Here is a 19,547-nt window from a genome sequence, read left to right on the forward strand (position 1 = left end):
TAACGTGCTCATAGCCATACTGTATTCTCAGAGGAGCCATTTGGTGTTTAAAAATACCTTGCTGGGGTTTGGGGAGGGAGCACTGTCATTGACACCCTTAGGCAGTCAACCTGATCTAGCCTAGTTAAACAGGACAAAGAGAGATGTTTTTAAGTCGATGCAAAAATTAGTTCTTGCATTATTTCTGTTGGACGAACCATGAAAGAGAATGTATGAGGATTTTATAGAATGCAAATATAGTTTGTATGCAGCGGTCTTAGCATGGTTAAAAGCTGCGTCCTCGGAGGCTTTATTCCAATGCACAGTGGAATTAACTGGTGAGTGCTTTGGTAATGGAAGGTATTATTCTTTTAGTGCAGTTCCTCTCATTCAACAGCCCCCCCCCCCCGAGGCTTTTCAAGAGTAGAGCGGAGATTGGAACCTCGCTGAATTGTCAACAGAGTAAGAAGACATTTAAATGGAGATGGCACATATTACGAATATGTAACATTAAGAAAGTAGGTTGGGGAACATAAGGAATGGGCCTTTTCATGCCAGGTTCTTTAAGCAAATTTGAAATGATATACACAGCAAGACCTCATACCTTTTAAAGTCCTTTTTTAGACATGAAGTGCAAAACACTTCTGCCTTCAGGAAGCATTTATTGGGATGCTGTAAAGCTTTTTAGCATTCTGACATAAATTATCCGTAGGGCTTAGTCACACGATAGGACATTGATGGAAAGAGCCTATGCTTACATGAAGTCATGGTATTCACAGTCATATTTTCCAGGCCTGAAAAAGTCATGGAATTTGCAAAAATCATTGAAAGTTTTGGAAAAGTCATGAAATCTTTTTGTGTATAATAACCTTGTTACAGTAATCTACTAGGGATAACCGTCCACATAATTCAACGCAACAGCAAACATAACATACGCTATAAGCAGTATTTTCTGTAACTGCTGACATAATGCTCTAATATGCTTCTTTGTGGGAAATTTTGTTCATCATCACGTTGTTTGTTCATTTTTTATTTATTTTTGTTATGGGTCCTTGAAAAGTTTTGAAATTTTGTCCTTGAAGATGTGTTGGCATCCTGTAAATTACCATCACATTAATGTAATTAGGCACATATCTGAAAGGGGCTTATGCTAAAAGTAGCACAGCCAAACCTTAGCATATTTATAATTTCATGTCATTTCTATTAAGTAGCGTACCTGTATTTTACAGTTTGTATGACCGTATTAATTTTAGTTGATGAATGAATTTGTTTCTTGCTGTGCTATGCAAGTTACAGAAAACTAGTTTTTTAGTTATAGCTACTAGTTACTTCTCTCTAAATTAATCAAATTAGAACTGCATATAAAAGTCATTAGTTCATTTTAAATATCTGCTGCATATCTCCAGTCAGGCTACAGGAGTTTTGGGCCAGTTTATCCCAGATTCACCGCTCCTTACAAACAGAGGAAAAATCTGATGGGGGACCTTGTTTGGTACCCGTGTTCGGCCCAGATGATCTGTTAATCCGCTGGTTATACAGATCCCGACATAAGCCACTCAAACTGCTCGCAGGCTCATCTGCGCTGCCACAATAATAATAAAAAAAAAAAAAGATTTGATATTTAGGATTTAAAATCTGGATGATAAGCTTTAAGAATACGTCAGTACGGATCAGCAGATGATGTTGCCAAGCAACAGTGAACATTCTAGCCCCTGAGGCTAATGTTAGATGTTACACTAACGTTAAATGCAACATGACACTGATTGATTCCCGTTCATCGCCCTACTGCAATGATTGATGTTGAATCCAAGGTTCCTGCAGATCCCTAAAAAGTCTTAAAAGGCATTGAATTCATTAGTCTCAAAATAAGTCTTAAGTTCTTAAATAGTATAAAAATGTCTTTTATACGAGACCGGATCACAGCCGTGATAATATACGAGCACAACATCACTCCCCTGTGATATTGCTTAAATATCATTCTTACAAAAGTCGTAAAAATGCTAAGACGTTCAAAGTAGGACTAAATTAATCTTTTTTTTCTGATGAGCATTGTACAATTTAAAAAAAAATTGGTAACTTTTAGATAGAAAGAGCAAGTTACAGAATGCCTCTTGCAATTACATCTCCAAAAATTCATGCTTCATGTTCCAATAAATATTTCTCTTAAAAAGTCTTAAATCTCACTTGCCTAAATCTGTAGGGACCCTGTTTTGGTGTGTATTTCTGTCAAATGTTTGGGCTTAGATTTCATTTAAAGTGGTATTAAAAACATATTAAAAAGTCTTAAATTGAATTTGTTTATACCTGTAGACACCCTGGTTGCATCATAACCTGGGAAAAATCTTTGGAGTAGGCTGCATTGTGTCATTATTCTATTTTAAAAATTAGTGGAATTTCTGTATGTGTTACTCCCAAAGCTGGTTTCTTGCTTCTTTCCATAACAGTTACTATTTGATATGGGACCCTGTATGTACATTACCTTCTGATTAATGAAAAATTCTCTTTCCTGTCTTGCAGTGGCTTTGATGAAGAGAGACCTGAGGTCCCCATGCTGTTTCGAGATGTCCCATCCCTCCTGATTATCTTTGTGCTAACAATGCCACAGCCTCTGCGAAAAGGTACAGTTTTTACCTCTGCATCATGACACTACAAGAGAGCAGAGAGTGTCTCAGTGGCTGCTCCACAAGGACAGCTCCATTATCAGCAGTAATCAGAGCTGAGTGCTGGAAAGAAGCATTTCACATCTCTTATCTACACTCCTTTTGCCGTTATTTGGCCGTGAGGATCAGAGAGACGCGACCCCAGTGATGGGAGGGCTGCACCTCCTTCGTGTGCCCTTCATCTATGGCTTGTTGCTGCTTCTCCTCTATCTCAGCCCTTCAGTAGAGAGGGCGGAGGGCCACCTAAAGACCTGGCCCAACACACTGCAGTCATGTTTAATGGGAGAAGTGTCACAGCAGGCAGATCATTTCATTGATGACTGAATTAGGTTGACCGCTGGTAGGGACAATTAGGATTTTGGGAACATGGCCAATGTGGATTTATTGTTAAATGTAACTTCTGAATAGTCAACATTATCGTTAGATTTTCTTAGTTCTAGGGGCGGGGAAAAAATTGATTCTTTGATGCACTACGATTCTCTCGGAGATTATGCTTGTATAAAAATCAAGAATTTGGATTTGATAACCTGATTTCTTGCATTATGATAGTCTGTTACAATTTTATAAGGTCAGGCTGTATGTTCCAGCTAAAGCACTTGTGTGGTAATACGTAATGGAAGTCAACATGTGTGTTGTGTTTTCGTTCTAAGATAGGCTACTTCTTGAGTTTTAGTGAGGAGACCTGAGCTTGAGCAACTGTAGATTAATCAATAATCATAAACGATTGCATCCTAGCTCTCTAAATTAGGTGCCTTGAGATTTCTAGATTTTTGCCTACTTAGTGTGAACATGATTTAGATTTTTATTAAGGATTGTTTTTTTCTTTGGATTATTTTCAGGGTCGTGATGTTTCGCAGCATGTAGAGTATGATTGTTACAGGTTTGGTTTTTTTTAAAGAGAAATAGAAAGGTTGAGGCATGATCGGTCCCTGAGGGGTACCTTGCATTTGACTGCTATGAAGAGGTGGTCTCCTTTTTTAATTGTGTGTACCCACACTTGTCACAGTGACCAGAACAGAGGAGCTGTCAGCAGCCTTTTGCTGAAGAAGAAACCAAATGGCTCTCTTTGTTTTTCTTTTAAACCAAACTTAAATATCCTGCAGGTTACATTTTCCACCTGAAACGCTCTGCTAAATATCGTGCACACTGTGCAGTGAGGCACTATGTGCACAACTAAGAAATCATATACAGGGCCCCTGTGAAGAACTGCCAGCCCTCAGGAACTGGATGTTTTATACCAGATGATATTTGTATAATCAGTGTCACGGTCTCTCTTTGTGTAGAGCACTTTACCTGTGTGGTGAAGATGTTGTACAACCTGCAATACACTCAAGCTCTGGCTGCTCTCTCAACCAAGTTCAGTCCAGAAGAAAGGCAGGCCTGGAGCACATCTGGAGCGCTCAAGAAGGTAAAAGTGAAATCATGTTGAATTAGCCTGCTTCATATTGACATGCTGGTGCAAACTTAATTTAAGTGTTTCCTTGTGTCATACACACAGTAGGTCTTTATTCCTTCTCTCTTATCACTTAGCACAGAGGCTTCAGTGATATAGACAAGCAGATAGGTTCACCGGAGGTCATGACCTCACTAATAGTTATGTAATAAGCTGCCCATCACTTCATTTGTATTTTTTTTTCTTTTTGGGATTTTCTTTATTTTTATGTGATGTGCACAAAGTGCCCAACCCTTCACAAAATACTAAATGTACAGTTGCAGCAATGAAAAGTGTCATCTAGAATAACAGGTTATATTTCGGCTCTGTTTTAAACAACATTTTCTGCCCTTTTCCCGCAAGCTTTCCAAACATATTTATTTTATTCAGCCAAATAAAACCAACTGAGATAAAATCTCATTTCAAGAAGGCAGCAAAGTAACATCGCGTGCATGTCGATTACATGCATGGCAGAGGCAGAGCAGGTCGTCTTCTTCCCGAAGATTGGTGGGTCGATCTTCAGCCTGCATGTTGCAGTATTCTTGGGAAAGATACTGGACCCCTTATTTCTGTGGAGCATCAAGCAGCCCTTTTGTGAACGGGTGAATGTGGTTCTGTAGTGTAAAAGGGCTTTGGTCCGAAGACTAGAAAGGCACTATATAAGTGCAAGTCCATTTACCATACAATAACATACAAAACAATAAGTCATAAATGGTATCATTTAAAAACTACATCAAAACAATGTATGCATTGTACAGAGATAATGCGCAATGTATACAGACAAAACTATAGCTATTTTGTGCAAATGCAAATTAAGAGCATATGCACATGGGTGACCTGACGAGAATGGCCTTGCACATTAAAATAGCCTAAGTTTGAAATAATTTCAAATCTGCCATAAAAAATGGTTTCCTTCCTGAAGCACTCATTTTTCATTGTCATCTAACCAAAACAAAATTAGCTTAAATGAAAGTCATTTTACTAAAAAAAATGCATCCATTGTTGTTGTTATTATTGTTATTATTATTATTATTACTACATTGGTATTGTGCTTATTTCTGGGCTTGTATTAATTTTGTGATGTTGCTGATTTGTTGGTTTTCATTTAGTTCTTGTGTCGTTTGCCATCATGAGCCTCTGGAGTCAGTAAATGTCTGCATATCCCTTAACAGTCTGTTAAATTTCATAAAGACATTGGTTAAAAAAGAAGGTTGTACTGTAAAGATAATGGACCTGCACTTACGGCAGCATAAGTTCTGCTGAAATGCTCGCGTAAAGAGAACCCTCTGTATTTTCTGCTCTCGGTGCAGTTTCAGCCAGCTGGGACATTTTCAAAGGGTGTTAAGAGTCGACATGTATCCCCTGCTTGTTGAATCAGTTGTATCCTCCAATTGTTCCCTAGAAGCAGTTTGCAACAACAGTAAATCACTGCGTATGACTTAATATTGAGATGAATCGAGCCCCTTTCGGTTTAATTTATGTGATTTCCACAGTCGATCTTCATTATCTGGAAAAGTGTGATTGCTGAAGAGTGTTGCATTAATTGGCTATCTGTCTTTTGACATTCAAGCCAGCTACTCACTAATACAGATTTAATGGACTGAAGACAAATAGCAGAAACCCTCCCCTTTAGGGTGTTTCTATCCATAATAGAGGTTTGGATTAGTACCTTCCTCCTACACTGTCATGAACAGCAGTGCAGTCGTTCACAAACTGACATTAAGATGGATTTCAAATCCACAATGAGGACGGCATCCATATTTGGTCGAACGCCATTGTAATGAAATTAAAGTTGTTAAAAAACATGCGGCCTGAACAAAGATCAGAGCCTAGAGGAAGGGACTTGGAATTCCTTCCCTATAAATCTATGACAAAGGACGGCAGACGAGATAAGACTGCTGTTTTATATTCTACCACCTTCAGCTTGATAAATGCATGCAGCCTTTCCTCTATATAAAATACTAGCCAGACCAGTTGAATTTTTATCAGAACACACATTCAGTAATGTCTCCACCACTTATCAGATGTTACATTGTAAGGAAAGAATTATTGTCCTCTGCTTATTCTGCATAAGTCATTATATTTTACAGTGCGGCACATTTTCTACCCAGGAGGAAAAGGAGGATGACTAGGAAGCGAAGCCCTCTGATCTGCATTATATATTCTGATATGTGACAGTCATATGCTTGAACTTTGACAATAGATTGATAATGCTTCGAACATTTTATTTTACTTGTATAGTTTGATAAGGACAAAGCAAATTAGCGTAGTACAACATCAGCCTGCTACAAATAAGCTGTAGTAACTGATGATTCACACACAGAGATTATAGCTATTGCTGGTTTCCTTCTCCTGCCCCTAGTTAGACTTTCATAAAAGAATTTAGAAAAAGAAGATAAAAATATTGCATACAATAATGTGCCTACAGTAGCAGTTATGGTGAAAAAAAAACAAAAGGTAAATAATTACATTAAGGTTACATAGTACTACAACATACAGTTACAGTAAAAAAAAGAAGACACAAAAGTAAGATATCAAAGTTACATACAGTTGCAGTTACAGTTACAGCTTTATCCAACCTTTAAAACTTTTGTTAAAAATCCTAATATCTCATGTTAATTTTATGTCAGTTGGTAGTGTGTTCATCATTCGAGAGCCGTTTATGGAAAAAGCTGACTGCCCCAAGGAGGTCTTACAACATGCGACTGTACAACTGCCACTTGCAGTGCCCTCGGTGTTCCTACCACTATTTTGCCTGCTGATAAATTTGCATTAAAAAACCTGGTGCTATGTTTTGCAGGCATTTAAAAACCATTTTGAGGGACGAGAAATTTTAATTTCAATGTGTTTTTGTCCTTGGTGACATTGCTTGTGTCTTGGCCAGAAAGTTGCATTTGAACACACGGCAAAGACTACAGCCAACAGCAGGTGTCGGTAGGCTGTATTTTTTTATTAAAAAAGGGAAACCCAAAAAGTGACAGGACAGATTCGAGATGCTAGTCAGCTCATTAACACCACAACCTAATGTTAAAAGAACAAAGGATATTTACTGTGCACTAGCGAAACATTAACACAATTATGATCAGCGTCTGCTGAAGAGCTCAGTTGGTTTGATCTTACGCCCTCTTGACATAAGACATTTGTTTGCTTTCCTCACTTCCATTTCTTGTCTCACACACTGAGCTAAACGGCGAAGGACACACTACAAACACTAGTGCGATGGCCAACTAAAGGCTTGGTGTGTCAGAGCCCTTAGATAAGCATTGAAAATACTTTTTATAGAGTGAGTTTGGTGATGAGTTTCAAAACCTGGAAAGTTAGTTAACATATCTGCAATTCTGGTTCGTCTCAATGTCAACAATTTTTTTTGAATGGGTTTTTTGTGAAATGCCTGAAATAAGGTCTGTGGTTAACACAATCTGAAGACTTTAACATTCTGCTCTGCAACATAAGATATGCCATTAAATACCCCACTCATGAAGTTTTAAGCTGTTACATGTTTTGAAAAATGGTGGTTGCCAATAAGTTTCTCAATGAGAAGTCCACCTTTACAGCCTGATTGTTGTTTATAGCCTAACTTTAGCGTTTTTACTTCTGGCAATTGAATTTACAATATAATTATCAACTTTGCCACAGAGATGTTTTATGCAACAATAAAAAATAAAATTTTAAAAAAATCTAGGCTTTTTGTCAAGGGAACCGGAGCAATCCTAAATTCCAGGTTGGCTGTAAATAATACTTTGGTTTAACATTTTCACCTTAATTCAGCTTAAACAGGGAATAAATAAATCAGAGTGTCTGGTGACTGCCAGAGGAGATTATAAGCATCATTGAAGTGTAAATTTTGGCTTTTTTAATGTTTGATTACTTAATGTCAACGGTTTGATTTTCTGCCACAGAATGCTGCAAATGCCGAGACATCTTTTGAAGCACTGCTCAGTCAAGTTATCAGTGAGCTCTCAAAGGACAAGAGTGTCTACAAGGTGAACGCTGAAGAAACATCAATGGTGAGGCACTAAAACGACTGTTTAGCACTTCAGAACATAACTGCCTTCAGGATGGTGCTCTCTCTCCCTCACTCTTGTCTTTGCGCTGCTCTTTTTCATCTTCTTTTAAACAATGAATTGGCCATTACCCTGAGAGACCATGGTCTAATATCTCCACTAATCTCCAGGGGAGATATACATCACAGTGTTATCAGCAAGCGGTTGGCTGGTTATTGATCAAGTGTTACTGTTGTTTTCCTCTTCAGTTGATCTCCAGTGTGTGGTCCCCACAGTCTATCGAGTTCAGCCTTCAGCAGTTCTGCCTGCCCTTCCTGCGTCTCTCCTGCCTCCTGCAGCATCACCTCTACGGAGACAGCCTAACTGGCTGCCTGGTATGTTTTATCATAAATGTCGTTCTACCTGCTGAAGCTTCCCGACCTTGGTATCCTTGCAGCAAGAATGTTGAATGTTGCTGCTTGTTGTGTCTGCATTGTTGTTGTTTGTCACATGATGAAGACATGAAACTGACATGATTTATGTCTCAGTAAGATAAACACAAGGCGTTTCAGCACATTGGTCAACTAGAATTCGGATCCTTTGACAACTCATTGATCACAGGTGTTAGTAAAAGCAAAGAGTCTGTTATGAATCACATGCTATTCATGAAAGGTATGACATAAAACTTGGGTATGCAATGTGCTCCATCTGCATAGTATGTGGATTTTGTGTATGCAAGACATGTCTGGATGTATACCAGATTTGCAAGAATTTCTCAGTCTGTGTTGTGAGCTTACTGGACAACTGCCCCAAAATGCATTGCAGATCTTCAGACTTTTCAATAGTTGACTTCAAAGCAGATGTTTTAAATAAATAACTGTCGGACAAAATAATCATGTGTAATGGCGAGTGACTCTGAAGTACAGATAAGAGGTAATATGCGGGAGCTCACCAATGTACTATAGAAAAAAATGATAAAATATATAATAATTTTAATTTAGTAGTTTGGAAAAGTAAAGTGCAGGGGTATACTTCAAAGTGAACAGTCTGTCAGTAATGGCATACTCATTTCATAATTAAATATGCGGTACATAATGATTGAGTATGTTGGATGGAGTATGTTCATATGCAGTTTCTAACACAACCAAAATAAAAAGGGACCTCACCCACTGTTTTCTTCTGTTTGTGTGTTCTCAGGAGGAGGAGGAGTTCCCGTCCTTGGCTGTGTGTTTGGGGCTCATACCCTCGGCCCCTCAGCCTTCTAACATCGTGCACAGTGCCTCATGTCTGACGTGGGCGGTCAGCGCCTTTGACTTGGTGACGCAGTGGTGTGCTGAGGTCACAGGGCTCTCTCAGATGCAGGCTGAGCAATCATTGGTATGTGTTTGAATATATGGACATATATCTTGTGACAGTGCTATTTATCCAGAATCTTCTCTTGAAAGTCACAGAGAACTATCTGGATTTTGTTCATTATTGCCAGTTCTCTTAATGCAAAATATGTTTAGCGCACATAATTTTACTCATGTATTATTGTCCCTTGAAAAAGGTTATTATGTTGCCCTATCAATATTTTAAGCCTTATTACCCACGATTCATAAAAAAAACACAGCGAGTATTTACCAGTAAAATCCCATGTGGATGAGATGTCCAAAAACGTTTGAAGCCATAAAAAATATGTTAACTCTTATTTAGCAGTCATAAATCCAGTATGAGTACTTTTGCCTCTTTAACAAACTAATGCTAATTCCCAGTGGGTTTGAATTGAGGACATATGAGCATATTTCAAGTGGAAAGTTGAGCTTTTATTGGCTTTGGAGTTTGAATTCACTCTCTCCAATCAAATATTCAAACCATGTATTTTCAACTTGATGTCCTGTAAATCATTCATGTAACTCAAGTGCTGTTGACACTTGAAATTAGTTTCAACCTTGGTTGACAAGGTCCGTAGCTGTTAGAGTCTCTGAGGAGAGTGACTGCATAACTAGCCATGTGTCGTATGCCCTCGTCAGTCAGTTGCAGTAACCTTGAGTGTTGTACGGCATTTGGTGAAAACGTGGAGTGTCTTGCATGTCAATTTAGGCGCTAATATTTTGAAAAAAGCGTTATTTATTGTTATATCTTTGAGCTGAAGGATGTCATAAAAACTAGGAAAGTTGAGACCTGGTGAATTTAACATTTAGAAATGTCTTTTTACTGTGAGTTTTTGGAAGACTTTGAGGACAAAGTGTATTAATGACTCTAGTCCACAGTAAATTTATAGCCTGATTTCAGTGAATTTTACATACTTCTGTCTCCCTCTGAAGACCTTGCTTATCCAGGATCCCCAGTGGGCAGCTCCCCGCCTTCTCCAGCTACCTGACAACTACAATATCATCTTCCAGTACTATCACAGGAAGGCCTGCACTGCCTGCAAAAAGGTGCCAAAAGACCCCGCACTCTGCCTCGTTTGCGGCGCCTTCGTCTGTCTCAAGGGCGTCTGCTGCAAACAGCAGGGTATCTGTGAATGTGTTTTGGTAAGTTGATTTGTGCTTCAGGGGAATATTGTTATCTTTTTCTTTGTTTTTTGTTTGTTTTTCTCGTTTCTCCATGTGAAGTTCAGCACGACCTTATTATACCTAATTACAAGCTGTATTTCCATGGCTGTTTGACAGTATTTTTTTTTTTTTTAATTTGCAGCACTCCCAACATTGTGGTGCAGCTACAGGCATCTTTCTACTGATAAATGCCTCAGTCATCATCATCATCCGTGGACATCGTTTCTGCCTGTGGGGTTCTGTTTACCTTGATGCCCACGGAGAGGAAGACCGAGATTTACGGTACGACACATCAAACACACACAGTCACAAAGGCCACACAGTATTATATATAGTGAACCTAATGCAGTTAAAACATTTTAACGTTCCTGTGTTGTGTCCCAGTTCCACTATACTTGTTTATTAAATACATTATGTAATTATTGTCAAAGTATACCTTTTTAGCAGGTAGTGTACAAGAAATGTATGTACTTCTGCCATTTTTTACTGATGCAAAATGTTAGTATAGACTGAATTACGATGTTTGCTTACATAAACTTTGATGTAGAAAACCCTGTGTCTTTAACATAAAATTAAACAGCGCTTAGCAAATTCTTCCTCAATTGGCTCTTTTTTAGCCTCTTTAAAAGGCCCAACAAGTGTGTAAGTTTGTGCTAAATTTACAAGACTCTTACCACTTTACCTTGCCGTCAGACAGCCCTTTAGGACAGGGAACTGAAGCCGTTATCTGTGGAAAAATCCCCCAAAAACCCCCAGTAATTTTACTTTGCAAAACACGGGAGTTACAGGTCTACAGCGACTTTGATTGACTAGTGTGTAAGGATAATCAGAGAAAAATTCCAAATGTAGCACACACTTATATACATTTATTTTAGGTGACTTAAATATGTTTTGCTGCGTTCCCCGTCCACAGCACTCAAAGATGCTAGCATAGAAACAAAGTACATAAAATAAGCACATCAGTAACGTCAGTTACAGCTGAAAATGTCAGAAATAAATATGTTTTTGACTATTTCACGTATTCCTGCAATTGACTCCAATTACAAGGTGTTTAGCTGAAAGTGATTTTTTTCGATAGTGTGCTGTCACGTAGATTCGGTTTGTGCAGACAGATTTCAAAAAGGGTCTTTTAGAACGCCACCGTTATCTAAATGTCATGAAGACCAAATTTCAAAATCAACTTTTTGTCTAACTTTTCTCATTGTGAACAGCTCCTTTAGTGTCTTTGTGAATTGCACTGTAGGACAATGCTGCAACTGAACTGCACACTTAAAAAGTCTGAATGCATAAAAAAACGTTATGATGATTTTTTGATAACACATTGTATGTTCTAAGTACATTTAAGCTCTCAAGTACAAACGCAACATACGAAAACCCTTCTTACAATTGTGATCTAGCATAAAATTGAGACAGCTCTTTTTAAAATACTTGTTGCTGCAGAGAACACAAACACAGCTCTCACTCTTGTTTTCCCCTCTGGCCTTTTTTCCAGCCGTGGCAAGCCGCTCTTCTTATGTGAAGAGAGGTATCGAGTGTTGGAGCAACAGTGGGTTTCACACACCTTTGATCACATCAATAAGCGTTGGGGGCCTCACTATAATGGACTCTAAGATCTTCCAAAGTCCACTGAAAACAGCAACCCGTGACTGAGAAGATTTTTTTTTCTAGCTTATGTGTCTGCCTCGATCAAAATATTTGGGAACTCTTAACGTGATAAACACAAACATCCCAGTGAGGGTATTGCTGCCACAGCCTTGGTTTATGTGAAGTTTGGTGTACAATCATGCCTAAAGATTAACACGTGTGTGTGTTTAAGTGATTTATTGTGTGGTTTTCAACAGGGAAAAACAGAATTTGGTAAGATCAAAGTCAAAAGCACAACTTTGCCCAGAAATTCAATTGGTGTGAAACAGGCTTCTGAAGTCTGTTGTATTTATTTGGGTTTAAAAAAAAAAACATATATATATCAAGTGCTGAATGTCCCTGCAAAGTTTGATTACTTTTTGCACCATTTCTGATGATGTTAATGCATATCCCTTTTATTTATCGAAATATGCTCTGCTGTGCTGGCATGAGTTTCAAGCTCCTGATGAGTGTAGCGATGTTATTGCAATTTGCACTCATTGTCTGCTGACATGTGAGGGGAGGCAGGACGAGTCCACCCATCAACACACTAGAGTTTTTTTGCAAACAAGCAAAGGCTCTTTTTATGGGTCTAGTTGCAATCCATCCTCAGGAATTTCTTTTTTTTTGTTTTGTTTTGTTTTGTTTTTTTGCTGTTTAAAATAAGTTTTAGATATTTAAATAAATGCTGCTGCTCATTGTTCAAGTAATTTTAACTTTTGTGAAGATTTTTTTTCTAAGGTTGTGCTTTGAGTTTATGGTAGATGGCTGGGAATGTTGACTCAAAACTCACTTTAATGTTTGAGGTGGTATGCGGTCATCTCATTACGCTCACTACAGATCTTGTAGTCCTGCCCTATTGCATAGAGCTTTTCATTTCTGGTTGGTTCTGAAGAAAAAACTTTATTGCCAACTCTAACACAGCTAAAGCTACCACCGATCAATGAATCATAAGATTAATTATCATTTCTCCACAAAAACATTCATCAAAACACTTAAAATTTAAAGTACCATACATTTTTAAAGAAACTGCACAGATATGGTGTCCCGCTGCACTTGCAAACCTGAACACCATATGAAAGCAGAAATACTATATTGGTTCTGTCAAAGTCGTCTCTCAAGTTATGAAATTCAATTAAATGTGGGGTTGCTTTTGAGAAGAAATGTCGATACTCTTCATCCGTCTGTGCTCTCAAAAAAAGTTTTTCCCTTTCTGCTTTTGATTGTCGAGTCCTAACTGCAGTACAGAGCATTTATTGTGATGACTATCCCTTACTTACTCATGCATCATATAGTTGTGATTTATAGTTGCATTCCAACATTTACACGATTATCAGACTTGAGTATCCGTTATACACTGTGCATGACATCCTTTAAGCCACCATTATTTAAGTGTCTTAGCTACTTCATTTTCTGATTAACATCTTTTTTTTTTTGTCTGGAAGAGAGGAAATTTATCCAGTCGTGCCTGCAAGATTTTTCTTTTTTTTCTTTTCGAGTGATAAACAGCGCACTGCTGATATACCCGACGTCTGGTTTTGAAATGCTGGGCCACATCGTGCTGCATCGAGGAATCTCTAAAGGAACAAGTTAACACTTGAAAAACCTTCCTCTTGAATTCATGCATGTTGCTTTTCTGTTTACTGAGTTTCTCCTCTCTTCTTTATTTTGCAGTACCCACTTTGTAAATGACCGCAACCAAATAGCCAATGAGTAATGGGTGTAAATTGTAACTGAAAGCTCTTGTGTGTTCTCCTGTATGAAATGAAGAGAGAATACAGTACATTACTGTAGGTGCTGACTCAAACTTTCTGAGTTTGACCAGAAAGTGTGACTTGGACATTTAATGCAAAATGTAACATATGTGAATAAAATATAAACACACTGATTTGTGTCCTTTTGCTTGTTTTACTACTAGTGGGCACTTCACTGTAACTGCTCCTCATGTACACCGTAGGAGAGCAGTGAGACTTCACTGCTTCCGTCAAAGTCCTGAAACCGCAGTGCTGTAGGAAAGAGCCCCTAAACCAAGATCAAACTGTGTCCCAGGCCTGTAATTGGTTTGGAATTAACAATGTTTTGAAAAAGTTTTGATTATACATTGTTTTGGCTGCTTAAACATTTCTATGAAACAATTGCTTGTTTAAATTAACAAGAAATAAATGCAAACAAACTATTCAAAATTGTAGCCCAAACACGTGAAATTAAAACGACATCTACAGGATCTTTGGTAAAATATAATGGAAAAGTTTTGAAAATGTATTGGTAAAAATGCTTGGAAACCTTGTTTATTTCCAGTATGTGTCAGTATGTATATATGTGTGAATGTATAAGTGTGCCATGAAAAATGTCCTGATAAAGTTATCAAAAACATTGCAGAGGTGAATTTTATGTGCAGGAATTTTCCTTGGTTTGGTATGAAGCAAAAAAATACAAACGTTAAGGAGCTGACATCAACTTTATTTTTTCATTTTGCATAGAAAGTTACTACACTGAGGTTTAATCCCCTTTTCAAAATCCTGTGTCTGTCACCCTGCTCTCACAATTTTTTTCTAAACCACAAAAATCATACTAAATACATTACTGTGAGGCTAGCTGTCTGGCTGAGAATGTGAATTAAGCTGTGGATTTTGCTCTTACCTAAAAAAAGGCCAAAGAGGAGCATAATTAGTAGTACTATGCTGGCAGAATTTATCATCATGGCCAATGTAATTATTTCCCAGGTTATGTTTTGGTTACCTTAGTTCCCAGATGTATGTATAACGCAGGAAATTTTACTTTATGCAGAAGAATATCCTGAACCCTCTTTTATTGTCCTCCCCACTTCACAAAATAACTCCTTTTGGTAATGCAACATTACAAAACCCCTCATCTTCCTGTCATTTTGTATCTACATGACCATTAGGAATTATTTCTAGCTGGTAAAACTGAAGTAATTTCCAAGAAATCTGACTGACATGAGTGTTAAAGGAACAAGAGAGAAAAAAGAGGACTTCATGCTATCTTCTCAGCCCATAAAGCTCAAATATTACTCTCTGTAGTGACCTTTCTGCACTCTAAATCCACTGATGTGAGCTGTAGTGATACAGACATCCACCTCTAAACTGTGTCCACCAGGGGTCTCAGTTCACTGGAGCTCATCAGATCACCTCCACAGACAAATCCTGTGACCTTTTTGAATGGATAATGTGACGATGTACCAGAATACAGCTGTGTAAAAAACAGGATAAATATTTTCAAAACACAGCTCATCAGAAACCACTAAGATCAGTGTGTGCCAGCTGTAGGCAGGTTGGTTTTAAGCCTTTTTAGAGCAAAAACACGGTTTAAGCAGGCCATCAAAAAGTCTTGAAATATCTTAAATACACTTTTAATAAATATTTTGCCCCAAAAGTTATTGATGAATAGTCTTAAATTTGAATTTGTAAGGTGTTCCATCTTTTCATTTATTTTTGTCAAAATGAGTCCAGCACTTTGTGTAAAATTCCACATTTCTGTTGTTACAAATATTTAAATCTACCACTAAAAATGACACCTTTTTAAATTTATAGGATAAATTTAGGGACTTTACTTTTCTGAAGTGAAGCCACCAGCATGTTATAGGCTACCAGGTGCCTTAAAGTCTTGACTTATGCTATTGTGGGCTACCTAATAATATTACTGACACTTTATAGTATTTTTTGTCACTTTAAATATTAAAGATAATGCCGTGAGTCCATGTCAGCAAACAGGAGTGAAAGAACAAGAATTTCTTTTTTTTTAATGAATAGTTAGTTCACATGAATGACTGAATGCGTTAATGACTGACCTGATAAATGGATTTAACCATTTAGAAACACAAACATGACTCTCATTTTACCTGAACGGGTCATTGGAGTGAGGTAGAGGTTCTTGATATGATAAAAGTTTGTCAAGTATTTTACTTGGCAACTTACTTTGTTTATAGAAATATAGCAGAGATGCATTACAAGTTTTAAAAGTAACACTTAAGGTAGTCTTTCATAGGTAATATACCAACATGTCAAAAATGATCAGATTTTACCCTACTTGCACATCACTGTTGGCAAAATAATATCCATATTCCTGGACTTTTGTACCTCAGAATGGAACCACGTATATTTATGCTTACCTGCAAAGGTGTGCCAAGTGTGTAGGAGAACTATGATGGCTGTCATGAAAAAGGGACTGGCCAAGTCTGAAGCTTTGGCCTTCTGGGCCACTATAGAAACAGCATGGCGTCCTGCAGGTTTTTGATCTCTCTCTGCAGCAACACAGCAGATTTAAATGATCAACTCCTCATGAATACCTGAAACTGCCTGATGACGGGCCGATCATTCACTTCAGCTATAGAAATCCAAAACATGCAGAACAAGTAATAGGCCTACTAAAGGAGAGCTTTGGGAAACACTGTTTTAAGGTAATGAAAATATACCATAACAAACACCATATTTAAATGTGCACAACATAATACTGTCTTTTTACTTTATAAATGCACTTATCTGTAGGCAAAATGTAGATTAACCTAACTCACTCTAAACACTATATCAATATAAAACCCACATCTGCACAGGAATAATGGTTACATGCTTTACCTATACTTACCTGCAAGTCTTGAATAGAAAAATGACTTGTCCAAAAAAGTTTCTTAAAAATTACCTCACAAATGTCTTAAAGGGCTTTAAATTTAAGTGTCTTATACCTGTAGATGCCCTGCAGAAAAAGCCAGATTTACTTCCAATACATGGCAAGAAGGCAATAAGCAAGGAAAGGAGAAACGAAAGTTATCAAGAAATAAGTAAATATATGAAAATTACCTAAAAAATATATCATTTAAGAAGAAAGGAAAACAAGGGAACTACCTCAAAAGAGTGTTTTTTTAATTGAATTTTATTTATTTTTTAAACAATTTTGTAACATTTTTAAATATGTAATTATGATAATCATACATATAGTTTCCCCCAGCCCCCCCCCCCCCCCCGGACATTTTTACCTTTAGGAGAAACGACCTCAAAATTATTAAGAAATAAGTAAAAAGTAAATGAAAATTACCTGAGAAAAATATATATTTTTTAAAAAAAAAGAAAAACAAGGAAATGACGTCAAAATCGTGTTTTTTTAAATTATTTTTTTTTTATAAAAACAATTTTGTCACATTTTTAAATAGGTCCTATGTAATTATGATAATCATACATAAAAAAATAATTTTCTACACATTTCTTGCAAGCTGTGGAACATTTCTTATGAAGTTTCTAAAAGCCTCTTTTCCCACGTTTGTGAAAGAAATTTCCACAGGGTTCAAAGACTGAAATACTTTTTTTTTTTTTCAAACTTTATTAACAATTCATGAAATACAGAGTTAGTGCAATTAACGGCTTAAAGATTACATTAACAACTGAAAGACAAATAGAAGTAACAGAAAATAAATACATTAACAGAGATTAAGAATAGAGACAAAAATCAATTAATAAAATAAAAGAGGTTAAAAAAAATAAATACATAAAATAGAAAAATAGATTATAATATAATGACAGTAGTAATAAGTAATTGAGGTACGCCAGGGGACACATGCAAATAAGTTAATTTGGATTAAAGATATTGAAGTGGGAGCAGAGATTCATAGTTTTAATAGCTTTCTTGTTTTTAGCAGAGGATATGGATTTGAAATATAACTCCAGTTCTTTCATAAATACACAAACAAAAATGGGCTTTACTTTGGCAAATTTGCACTTGTGGATGTAAAATTTTGCAAGAACTAAAATGAGGTTAATTAAAGACTGAAATACTTCAGAGAGACAGCACAAGAAACGTGACGTCGCTCCAGGTTTCAAAGGGTTAATGACTTCAATTCAAACCGGTGTGCTGTAACCTTATTGGTTAATTCGGTGGGTTTATCCCTCTAGTCCGCTGCCCTTTTCAGAGTTACCACAGAGAAATGTCACTGCCATGTGACCGAGCATTTTGAGGGTAACTGGGTCGAGGTTTCATAAACAAGGGAGGCCCTCTGGGTAATGACCAGTGGCCGCACAAAGCCTCTGTTTTCTGCCAATTAGGCAAAAAGAAAAAAAAAAAACTCCAGCATGGCCCAGCGGAGGAATTTTATCCGGGTTAAAGCACCGAGAATGTGCGACAAGTTTCACATGTGAAGATGTTGGTGTTGGAGGCGGTGCTGCGGCGAGCATCGCTGGACATTTCCTCATGTCCTCCCTGTCCAGGTGGGTCCTCCGCCTCCTCACAGAGCATGAATGCAACACTGAACGTGATATTGGTCAGCTAAGAGCTTCCGGTCTGCAGGACAACATGCTCAGATGTCTGTACTGTTAATAATTCAAACCCTTCACTGAGTAAAGAGGGAAATCAGTTCGGATATGTTGCTATGGACGGTAAGCTGCACCTAGAATAGTGAGTTAAATCCTTAAACAGTGAGGTTTGTGTAAAACTATCTGCAGTGTTGGCTGTTTTGAGCCACATGCACAGAGATGGATACACTGCTAAGCAGTAACCAGCTGATATCTGAAACACTTTCCCCTGTTTTGCAGATTTTAGAGATGGAAATATGGAGGCTGCAAACTCAAGGTAGGACTCATATTTCCTCTTCAGTTGGCCTGCAGAAAAGTCGCACTGTCAGCTTGTCTGGATTATTTTAAATCTGTTGGTACTAAACTTAAAGGCTTGTGAAATGCTTGTGCACACAGTGGTGTTCATTTAATGTTTACAGTAAACTGCTTTGTATTGGAAATCAAACTATAAAAACATCCCCAAATCATACAAATGTGAAAAGTACAGTTAGCCTAGAGCAGGGGTGTGCAAACTTTTTTTTTTAATGTTGGTCAGATTGGATAATGTGAAAAAAAAACTTGGGGGTCCAGCTGCTTCTAGCATCAAATGAGATTATGTATATATATTTAGAGACCTATATATCTCCCATATACATGAGACTAATGCAACAGTTTTGTTTAGAGAGAGGTTTTTAACTTTACACCGCTCCTGAAAGCGGCGGTCTTCACTGTTGACCCTTTGCTTTGGCCGTCTCTGCTACCTAGCAGGAAGTGTCTGTCAATAGATAACCACTCTATTTCCTGCCATTGCTCGGTGAAGGAACAATATGTAAAGTGGTAATGCATGATTCAGCAGTTTTGTGTGATGGGCCTCATATAATGTATTTTTAAAGTCAAGCTGAGGGCTGCAATTGTCCCCTGGACTGGACTTTGGACATGTCCAGCCTGGAGTGTCACAGACTGTATTATACAATTATTTTGCTGAGTTTTCACCACAGAATTTCGTTTTATTTACAAAACGCTAAGCAAAAAAAGCTAAAAGATATAGCTAAAAATAT

General features: G+C 37.5%; 2 protein-coding genes across 3 annotated transcripts in view; both read left to right on the top strand.

Annotated features, from left to right (window-relative positions):
* ubr3 (ubiquitin protein ligase E3 component n-recognin 3) overlaps positions 1–14,102 on the top strand; it is a 57,890-nt gene extending 43,788 nt beyond the window's left edge. For both annotated transcript variants that reach the window (XM_042494429.1, XM_042494430.1), the window contains 8 exons: positions 2,497–2,597; positions 3,923–4,047; positions 7,971–8,078; positions 8,324–8,449; positions 9,252–9,431; positions 10,361–10,570; positions 10,734–10,873; positions 12,084–14,102. In XM_042494429.1, coding sequence (XP_042350363.1) covers positions 2,497–2,597; positions 3,923–4,047; positions 7,971–8,078; positions 8,324–8,449; positions 9,252–9,431; positions 10,361–10,570; positions 10,734–10,873; positions 12,084–12,201 — 1,108 coding nt within the window. In that variant the 3' untranslated portion in view covers positions 12,202–14,102. The remainder of the gene's footprint in view (positions 1–2,496; positions 2,598–3,922; positions 4,048–7,970; positions 8,079–8,323; positions 8,450–9,251; positions 9,432–10,360; positions 10,571–10,733; positions 10,874–12,083) is intronic.
* Positions 14,103–18,345: 4,243 nt separating this feature from the next.
* The window catches only part of myo3b (myosin IIIB), an 87,617-nt gene continuing 86,415 nt past the window's right edge, over positions 18,346–19,547 (top strand). The window contains exons 1-2 of the mRNA XM_042494661.1: positions 18,346–18,426; positions 18,751–18,787. Coding sequence (XP_042350595.1) covers positions 18,360–18,426; positions 18,751–18,787 — 104 coding nt within the window. The 5' untranslated portion in view covers positions 18,346–18,359. The remainder of the gene's footprint in view (positions 18,427–18,750; positions 18,788–19,547) is intronic.

Source organism: Plectropomus leopardus, chromosome 10, assembly GCF_008729295.1.
Source record: "Plectropomus leopardus isolate mb chromosome 10, YSFRI_Pleo_2.0, whole genome shotgun sequence".
NCBI lineage: Eukaryota > Metazoa > Chordata > Actinopteri > Perciformes > Serranidae > Plectropomus > Plectropomus leopardus.